General features: G+C 35.6%; 1 protein-coding gene across 1 annotated transcript; it reads left to right on the forward strand.

The window, feature by feature from the left end:
- Positions 3,179 to 10,093, forward strand: LOC18779015 (probable ADP-ribosylation factor GTPase-activating protein AGD5). Its single transcript, XM_007211957.2, has 11 exons — positions 3,179 to 3,435; positions 4,497 to 4,555; positions 4,765 to 4,855; positions 5,544 to 5,598; positions 5,690 to 5,780; positions 5,900 to 6,134; positions 7,646 to 7,862; positions 7,987 to 8,180; positions 8,453 to 8,698; positions 8,788 to 8,852; positions 9,611 to 10,093. The coding sequence occupies exons 1-11, from the start codon at positions 3,385 to 3,387 to the stop codon at positions 9,768 to 9,770; spliced, it is 1,464 nt and encodes a 487-aa protein (XP_007212019.1). The 5' UTR covers positions 3,179 to 3,384; the 3' UTR covers positions 9,771 to 10,093.

The raw sequence follows: 10,868 nt of genomic DNA on the forward strand, positions 1-10,868 counted from the left end.
TGTCGTTGTTAGTTTCTTAGTTTCCAGCAAAACGCACGTTTTAGTTCAAATTAGGCATTTTAGCCAATACCATGTCAATTTGGTTTTTCCCCTATGAACTCCGAATAATTATTTTACAAATTACTTTTGTTTCTAAAATTTGGGTGTTCTTGCATGGTAAAGATCAGAATTTACTACGTTGTTATACAGTTTTATTGGAGAGTGTCCGTGATTTACCTATTTCAATTGATTCCAAAAAGGAAAAAAGAGATTTAATTTTTGGGTATGCAGTGAGTAATTAAATTGGTTTTTTTTTTTTTTTGGGAGTAGGGATGACAACGGACTGGTTTGGGACCGAATATGACAATACTATCTTTGTCCCTGCTTTCACCTTGACAAGAATTTTCGCAGAAATCCCCGTTCCCATCCTCATTGGAGATGATCTCCCAAACCCGCCTCTACTCCAATTTTTTTTGCCATTTGAAAAATGAAATCTTCTTACATCTAAATTAGTTAGGACTAATTCTCCATGTGTATGTGCGTCGGGTGTTATATTCCTAAACGAAAACTTTTGTTTTCAATTTTTTTAACTAAACCATAATTGCATAGGTGGCCAAAAACATAAATCATATATTTCTCCCTACCATAATCTCCATAATGAATTAGGAAAACAATTGCTTCCAGAAACTAACTACAAACAATAATAAGCATATGGATTTCAACTAGCTGCTACAATTGATTTCTTTCATTTTTTAGTGCTATTTAATTATTAAAGTCATTGAAGAAATACAAACTACTATATATATCGAATACCAAGAAAGAAAGGGAGTACTGGAAAACGGCGAGTGTGTGTCCACATGTATCAAGTTTCAATTGAAGAGAAGGTTGAGAGACGAAGAACATCTCCTTGTTATCAATAAGGGTTGGTTGAGTTGGTAAGGATTGTTGTCTTTGCTATCCAAGTCTAGGTTTGAGTCTCATTGCCAACAATCCCTCTTAGTATGTCTATAAAAACCAAAAAAAAAAGCTAAGACCCCTTATGTAAGTCCTCAAAGAAGCCTTGGTATGCCCTAGCCCTGTAATGGGTAGCCTCCCCTCCCTCCCCTTAAACTTTTTTTCATTGAAAAAAACATCTACTTGTTTTCTGATTGTTATCTTTTTCCTGTATTAACTTGTTATATTATATTATAAATATATTATTTATTGAGGCGGACTTGGGAATGTGAATAACAATACCACTCAAGATGTTTTTGATTGGGAATTTTTAAAGTTATGGGATCTCCATATCCACCCCCAATTTCCCCCAAAAATTTCCCCATTAGAGTAAGAGACCAGATGAGAACCCGCCTCGGTTGAAATACTTGACATCCAAGTTCAAACAGTGATTAGCTTAAATTATGCTATTAACCAATCATACAAATTTGATTACCAAGATTAATAGAAATAAAAAATCAATGATGAAGACATCTCAACAGAAATGAATAGGATATTTAATTATTTCCTGCTTAGGAAAGCCAATATAGAATCCAGCCATGTGGATATCATGACGAGGCCAACTCTAAAACTTTATCCCACTTGTTATTAAGTGGGATAGAAAGATAGATTCCCACCATAATAATTCTTCCACTTTTGTGATCATCCACCACAACTTATGACCTTCAAGACTCAAAACCACCCCCCCACCTACAAATAACAATTAAATTTTGCACTCTTGATTTGTTATTATTGTCTGCCAACAACTTCACTCCCTCATGAATATTATGTCATTCTCTGATAATGGAGTGGCAATGTATATTAAGTTTATACTTTCCTCACATGTATGTTAATTTTGAACATGGAGAGGCATCTCTACACTCTACAAATCGACAAAAAAGTAAGGAACGAGAGTCACACTAACTTATAATGAGTTTGACAAAAGAATAAAAAAAACTTATAATGAGTTGTAAAAAAAAACTCTGATACCATGTTAGACAACTACTAACCCAATAAACTTGAACTGTCAAAAAATGAGCTAGGAATTTATACCAAATTTACAATGAGCTAGAATTTTCTTTTTCTTTTTTAAAAGGAAAAAAAAAAACAGTTGTAGGTGTTGTGGTGTTGTTATTGTTTGTTGAAATGTGTGAACTACACAACAAGCATCGCCTTAAAGATTTATAATTTTTCTTCTCATCTTGTTTTCAAATCAAATCACCTTGATTGTAGTAGTATTGTATGATTGATCATCGACAACGACAATGTCATGGACTTAATTTCATAATTTGAGCCAAAATCAACCGCATTTTTTTCTTCCCCCGCTAGATTAGCACTAGAGGAGACAAAAACCTCCCACCATCTAGCTTCCATTTCAATAATGTCATCCACCTAATACATATAGTTGTTCAAAGATTAGTCAAAAAGTTGTTCAAAACTTTGATCTAATACCAAGAAGTGGAAACCCCATTAAAGCCTAATTAACAATGAAAATGTGATTATGCTAATTCATCTGTTATTTTACAGTTTTTACTAGGGTTATGAAATTTGGTGAATTGGTGGATTTTTCGGGCTAAAGTTCCCGAGCATTTGATTTTTTTTTTTAACAAACTCGAACTTAACTCGTTGTTTTAAGCTTGATTTGTAAGACTAATATTCGTAATTTATAATCTCCAAATTGAAGAACTTATAATTGAAAACTAACAAATCAACATTAATCTATTTGTTTTTGTGTTTGTGTTTGTCGTTATTTATTGATAATACTATGAAAATTCCGAATACAACCTCCAAAGATTAGATGAGCATGCCATGTTAATATTTTAATCAAGAATAATTGAACGCATTATGTAGGATTTTTCTCTTCTTTTCACAAAGCGATATTAACTGACGCACTACTCTAACCAACTGATCTAACTCAACATTTACGAACAACTTATGTTAAATTTATTTATTTATTTATATTATAAAAGTGTTTTTTTAACAAACTTCTAACGACGTTTTTTTAACAAACTTAAATGTTTATTAATTATAAAAAAAATTTCTCGAGAATTTATAAATTATCTGTATATATAAAGCAAAATAAACAAGAAAAACTGTTCAATGTGATCTAGTTTTAATTGGGTCATTATTTTTGCACATGTAATAATCACAATGTTTTTTTTTTCTTCCATCTCTAAGAAAAAGAAAAGTGAAAGAAAAAAAAAAAAAAACACGCGGAGATAATAGGAAAGGCAAAAATAAAGTCAAGAGCGACTCTGCCTCGATCTCTCTCCTTCTCTCTTTCTTTTCTTTTGGTCGCATAATAATCAGAGAGACGAGAGAAAGAGAGAAAGAGAGAAAGAGCGTAAAAAGACGAATTTGACCTTCGTCCGCGGAGCTGCTTTTTCTTCTTCGTCTTTTCTCGCGTCTGCTAGTTTTTGCTGTACGGTCACCATGAACGAGAAGGCCAACGTTACCAAGGAGCTCAACGCCAAGCACAGAAAGGTTCTTATTTTTCTGCTTAAATTTGATAATTTGTCATTTATCGGCTCAGTATTTTCAAAATGAGAAGATTTTCACCAACCCGCATATTTTTCGTACAAATTTTTTTGGATCCTTGACTGTCGATTTGGGAATTGGATTTCGGTCTCGGTTTATATCTCTCCCTTTTGTTTCTCCATTTGGTTGCTAAGTGAAATTGAGAGCAGTGAGAGGATTGTGGAATTGTGGAATTTTGTGAATGATTGGAGTTCCGATTGGCTTTAATTGGATTTGTATATTTCAATCTGGATTTATGCAAATGAAATGTAATTATTGGATTGTTGGATTTGGTGAGATTTGATCTAGAGCTCTGGGCCATGATTGGTTTTATTTGAATTTGTATCGATTCCGGTGAGAGCTTTTGTTGGTGCTACATATTTTACACTTCTTTTGCGAATGTGTGTGAAATCTGTGTTTTGGGTTTTTGTTTTTTTATCTTTTAATTTTTGTTTGGGGCGTTTGGTCTAGTTTTGGATGATGAAATACGGAAATGGATGCATAATAATGTGGTGATGGAATGGTGTTTAGTTCAAACCATGCTTAACAGTTATCTATAATTATCAGAGTATGTGATTATTAATTAATACCCGTTTGTTTTTATCGGTCATGTTAAGTGTTTTCTTAAAATTTATAATCTGCGAAGCTTGGAGAAGTGAGTCTTGAAGAGGATCTTTCAAGGCATCTATTGTCCATTCTGTTTATGTGTGATTTTAAGATCATTTTCTGCTTTGAGTTTGTGAACTATGAAAATCCAATGGCCTTATTGGCATTCCATGTATAAGCAGTTTAAGAAGGTCTGATTGTGATCCTACTGAATGTTAATTACCCTGCTGTATTTGTGCTACAAGTTATTGGTATCTCTTTAAATAGTTACACTTTCTTTATATCATTTCCACAATTATAGTGGCCTCCAAGTTCAAGGTTCCTGAATCAGTATCTTGTATTTGCCTTTGTCCCTCTCTGATTATATTTGGAGGTTACATTCTTTATAATTTTTACTTTTTTTTTTCTTTAAACATATGCAGATACTGGAAGGGCTTCTTAAATTGCCAGAGAATAGGGAATGTGCTGACTGCAAAGCTAAGTACGTATCAGGATGAATCCAAAAGAGATGATGTGCATATCATGATAGTGAACAACCAATTATAGAGGATGAAAATTGATTGAAGTTTTAACAGCTGTGCTTCAAAATCTATGCATAAGAGTTGTTTTTATAAAAAAAGTTTCATAATCAAGCAAACTTTAATAGGTGAACACTTATGAGTTTTGAATAATGATTTGATTTCTTTGTAGGGGTCCAAGATGGGCTAGCGTGAATTTAGGTATCTTTGTATGCATGCAGTGTTCTGGGATCCACAGAAGTCTTGGGGTACACATATCGAAGGTCACATTTTAATCTTTTATGTGGCTTATTTGCAGTAATATTTTCTGAACTGAAGATTAGGGCTATTTAGATTTCTCTTGGTTTCTCTTTTAATGCTTTTTGACAGTAATATTAAGGTCCAGTAAATTACAATGAAGGTTAGACCCACAGAGCATTAGCTCTTGGTTTTGTGAAGATATCCTGAAATTCTATATCACTAACTGCCCCTTGGTGGTGGCCAACAGCACCATACTGTCTTTCCATGCCTTGCCTAACAACTAATCCTGTTCTAACTAGCATTCTTATAGCTATTACAGGTCAGAACAGTTTATAGGCCCCCAAAAAAAGTCTAATGGCTCTCTCTCTCTCTCTCTCTCTCTCTCTCTCTCTATGAATGATCTTATGGTTTTTTTATATTCCAAAATAACCTACCATCTCCTTTATTCAATGGCGACAATTATATAGGTTTCCACACCTCCTTTATTCTTTTTATGCAGCCATAGGAATGTGGCTACCTCATGTTCAGCCATAGGAATGTAGCTACCTCATGTTCATCTACATTTTCATTTCCTGGAGACTTATATAACTTTTTCTTTCCCTTCTAATTTTTAACTGCTTCATTACCCACTTACAAATTAGTAGCCACAAGAACACTGTTATCCATGCAGTTGCAATGGGCTGATCTGAGTATTATTGGATTTTTCTGCAGGTGCGATCTGCTACTTTGGACACATGGCTTCCAGAGCAGGTTGCTTTTATCCAATGTAAGCTTGTCTTTGGGCCGCTAGCTTAGTTTTTCTTTTGATTGATGTTGATTTTCTTATGATTTTGGCAACATTTTATGATTTCATACAGCAATGGGAAATGAGAAGGCAAATAGTTACTGGGAAGCAGAGCTACCTCCAAACTATGACAGAGTTGGAATTGAGAATTTTATTCGTGCAAAGTGCGTGTCTGACGGTATCCCTAAGACCTAGCAACTATTTTTTTAGATACAGTTACTGTCTATCATCAGTCTTTGTTATGTTGATTTCTGCTTCTGGTAATTATTGATATTCTCTTCAGGTATGAAGATAAGAGATGGGTTTCTAGGGATGGACAACCAAAACCACCTTCTAGAGGATGGGAAGAAAAGACTTCCACACATTGGCAGAGACCTGGAGAAAGAAGTGGGCATGGGTATGTAGGAAATTCTGAAAAAACTTTTGAGGAAAGGAAGAACATTCAATCAGCTAGTACACAACAAAGTGTTCCTGCTGCAAGAATCAGTCTTCCTGATCCTCCAAAAGGTCCTGAACAGGTATGTCATACGGTGTTTCCCTATTAACCTCTTTTTTTTTTTTTCGGTTTCTTTATTTTCGTTTTTACATCATAGATGACTTGTGGTTGTTATCAAACTCTGCTTGTTACTTGTTTATATGTAAGATTTACTGATTGTTCATTTGTATGAACTATATTTTCTAAGAGGGTGCGACACTGTGATACCCTGTTTTCTACTGAAATCATCTTCCTTCAAAAGAATCTTTTGGAACCAACTTAAGTTATATGTTGGACATTAATGCATTAGCAATTCAGCATAACATTGTTTGCAGGCACAAAGCATACTAAAATAAAGTATCAATGGTGTCGTAGCAATATTGAAATGTCTTTGGCATTCGGTCATCTGGAGTGCGAATATGGTCAACATGTCAATTGGTGGGACACTAAAGTAGTAATTAGAGGTTGAAGTAGGTGTCCTAGAGAGACATTTCTCAGGGTCTTGTTGAGTTCTCTTTTAACTTTCGTTTCAGTTCGGGTAACGGGGAGAAAATCTGTTATCGGGAGGATTTATGGTATGGGGAGTCCTCTTTTTGGGTCACTTTCTCCTGAGTTTACTGGCTTCCCTTGTGTCATAATTGAGAGATCGTGTGTGGAGATTTCTGCTCATTTCTTTCTGATTGAAAACATTTCCCTTTCCCCTTCAAGAATAGACAGGAAGGATTGGCTCCTTGAGTTATCAGGCACCTTTTCGTGTAAATCTCTATTCTGCCATTTTTTATTTTATTTTATTTTTTATGATCACAATGTCCTCATTTTTATTCACATCATTAATTATATGGAAGGCTAACATGCTTCCAATGCAAATTGCTTGTTTTTCCATCATTGGTGTACTGTGTTCCAAGGAGCAGCTGACAGTATCAACCGCCTTTTCCTTTTTTGTGCCATGTTGAAATTCTGGTATAAAGCTTTTCCAGAGGGTTAGATTGAGTTGGGTGGTGCCATCGTTGTGATTTTTTACTTGTTGAGAGGTTTTGTGCCTTTGGAGGTTGGGTGAAAGGTGTTGTGGAGGTGTAATGTGCTAGAAATTTTTTGGGAGGCTTGGTCTGAAAGAAAGTTTTCCCGACAGGGCTAAATTCTTGGCCTCACTCTGAATTTAATGTCTTCTAAATTCCGAAAATGTCCTTTCTTCTTTCTAAACTTGGAATAGGAAGCTGCTATCTCTTCGGGCAACATGTTTTACTTGGCTTTCTTTTCATTGCTCGTTGCTTTCCTTGTTTCTGCCTAAAAGTGTATCTGCTGGTTTATTTTGTCTATGTTGATTCTCTCCAAATTTATTTCACATCCTGTAAAAATCAACTGCATACTTAAGTTTGATTTTATTGGCTCATCTCATATTTTATTGCGGTTGCTCCATTTGTTTCTATAATCCTCACTGCCTCTTTTTTTTTTTTTTTTGGTGTTTCCATACCCTCCTTCGTTGCCTCGTTTATTTAAGAAATTGTAGTAGACCTTCTAAAAGTTTAGATGCTTGGTTTATCTATATTTCAACAGGTTGTACATGTCCCAAGACCGCAAGATGTTCAGAAAATAGAACCAGCAGTTCTGCCAGCTGCAGCAACAAAGCAAGTTGTTGACACTGCTCCTCCTGCCCCTCCAAAAGTTGATTATGCTATTGACCTTTTCAACATGCTTTCAGTGGATGATGGTCCAAGTGAGAATGGTTCAGATGCAGCATCTGCTGAAGATAATGATTGGGCAGGTTTTCAGTGTACGTCTTTATTCCCCTCCCCATCACTCTGAGTGTTTTACTTTACTGGGATCCTGCTATCTGTTTGGTTCAGGCTTTTGCCATTCTGTTGGGGTTAAAAAATATGGTTGCGTTTAATCTGCAGCTGCTGAAAAGGCATTGACAGCTGCTGAAAAGGCATCGACAGCTGAGAAAACTGCTCCATCGAGTGAAGCAGGGAGCCATAGTAAATCTTCATCAGGAATTGAGGATCTATTTAAAGATGTACCTTCACTGACACCTGTTTCAGAGAAACCCCAGAAAGACTTAAAAAATGATATTATGAGTCTTTTTGAAAAGGTATGTGCTTCATTATGACGTCCAATCAGAATTTGTTTGAAAAATATTTTATTAGTTTGATAGTGTGATAATAAATTTCTTTTTGCTAGTTGGAAAAAGTGGTTCTCAAGTTGCTCCATTATTCAAGTTTCAATTGTTTAATTAAAAATCAAGCCTTAGAAATCAAGTCCAATAAACTTTAAAAAACCTACTTTGGTATCATCTTCTTGTTCTATTGCATAACATGGTATGTAGATGCATGTTATATTATGAAATGATTTGAATATTTGCAGTCCAGCATGGTGTCACCCTTCGCCATGCATCAGCAGCAACTTGCAATGCTGGCTCAGCAGCAGTCTCTTCTCATGGCTGCTGCAGCTAAATCTGCTGGCATGGATCAAAAGTTTCCTGGTATTATTCAACAACCTGTGTCCAATGGAAGCAATTTACCCTCTCAAAGTTGGCCAAATGTTGGCTACCAAATTCCAGGATTGATGATGCCTGTAGATGGACAGGCTGACCTACAGAAAGTTACACAGGTAGGGTCGGTAAGGCTTAATTATGTAATGTTGTTGTTTCGTTTATTTGCATCTATTGAATTTCTCATTTTGTTTCTTTTTTGGGTCAGAGTCAGACAAAGATCATGGGACCGGCACATCCACTGGGGAGCTCTGTTCCATATTCAACATCTAGGTATGTCATACATCTCTGCCTGCCCTAGTTTGTGTTGCCACGTATGTGATGGGATTTTTGGATATGTTATTAAGGCAATTTTTAATATCATTTGAAATGGCTAAGCAAACGAAAAAGGATCCTAAGCAAATTGAGCCTGTGAAGATCCTAAGCAAAAAAGATCATAATAACTTGGATTGCTGCTATTCTACAATAGGCGCCTCTCTAACGTAATTGGTTAGTCGTTGACTGCCATGTCACCCTCCAACCCCCCAAAAACCCAGCAGCCACAAATAAAATAAAGGGAGAATACAATGTGAACACTGCAATTTTATGCACTTATTATGTAGGTTAGCCCATAGCAAGAGATCAAAATCTCAAGCAATTGCCCTGAGTTTTTCTCAATTTCCGTTGTGAATCTGGGAGCTGTACCTTTTCTGTGGGGAACATAGTAGATGCATTTCTTTGCAAACACTGTCCTACAATATATTGGCTTCAATTATTATTTTCCCCATTGGACAAGCTTACACAGGAGACAGTGGAATGTGAAGCATCAAGCATCCATAATTTAATGATAATGCTAGTTTTGCTTTGTTGGCAAAATAGTACATCTCTTACCTGGTTCCAGAGAAGGTTTTTAGAGTTTCTATTTGGATTCTATTCTATAAACGTCAATGATTAGAACTTTTATCATTGTTATTTTCTTCGAATAGGGAATGGGTCGATAACCAATTGTTGATCTGTGTTTACATTATCATGCTACTGCTTCTCTTTTGCAGCTTTTATAATATGGCCCAAGTTAACCCAGTTAATGGCGCGAAAAACGATGGAGCGAATAATACTCAATCTCCTTCTCCCATATCATCTGCGACTTCTGCACAATCGGCAAAAGATTATGATTTCTCATCTTTAACACAAGGGATGTTTGCAAAACAGTGAGGAGCCTTGGGGGGTGATAATCCCGGCCTTGTTATACCATACAAAAACAGTTGAATTACAGACAAAAATTACCTTTTTTTCGGTCCTCATTTCCACCTGTACTGAGGTTGTAAACTATTTGTAGAGGCAGTACCACTTTTTAGCTTTTCTCTGGGTGATTACTTCATTTGTATGATTAGGTGCTATTTGAGTAATAAGATGGGTTTAGATTGATCAGAATGATTTCCTTTCCGCTTCAATTGTGTTATTTGGAAGAACCTAAAAACACCTCAAGAACAATGCCTATATATGCATGATCTTTGGAATGTCAGAATTATCACAAATCCTTTCGTTTCTTCTTTTCTTTTTAATTTTCAATTATCATTTATCTAATGGTCCAATAACAATGCCATATCAGCAAGATTTCAGATAGGAAATGTAACACAGAAAGAGGAGAGTCAAAAATCTCACACCACAATTTAAATTCCTAGTTGAGGTTAACCAAACTATCAGCAGAGAAAGATGTCTCCATCACAATAATGCGCAGTACAGTTTGTGTATTCACGAATGACCGTTAATGGTAGATTTATGTGGATATTATGAGGGAGTGATACTTATCAACGATTAATAGTCACTCATGCGTTGATTTATGTGGATCTCATGAGAGTAATCATACTTATCGACAGTTAATAGTCACTTATGAGCTAATGAACAGCTGTTTGCCGGCATAACTCGTCTCTATAAACATGACTCATATTGCAATTTGAGCCTCTCTCTTGTGATTTTACTACAAAAGATTTTCATTTCCATTCTTTATGTTAAGTCTTTATCCTGTCATTTTAGTATGAAAAAGAGCACTTTGACTCATCATCAATTCTTAGTACAAAGTCACTTTCATTAATTCTTAAGCTAACTTGCATAGGCTTCTCTTCTACAGTGTCTAATCGACAGACACTAGCCTTGCCAAAAAGGAGCAAGAAAAATAAAAACACTTGCCAACATGTATTGTTCCCTGCCAATCAATCACCGCAGCTTTAGTGTGCTTTTTATGATCTGATCATAAAGCCAAGTGGTATCCTTCTTGAAATTTCCACACCAAAATTAGGCAAAACCTTTGGA

Source organism: Prunus persica, chromosome G4 (assembly GCF_000346465.2).
Source record: "Prunus persica cultivar Lovell chromosome G4, Prunus_persica_NCBIv2, whole genome shotgun sequence".
Classification (NCBI taxonomy): Eukaryota; Viridiplantae; Streptophyta; class Magnoliopsida; order Rosales; family Rosaceae; genus Prunus; species Prunus persica.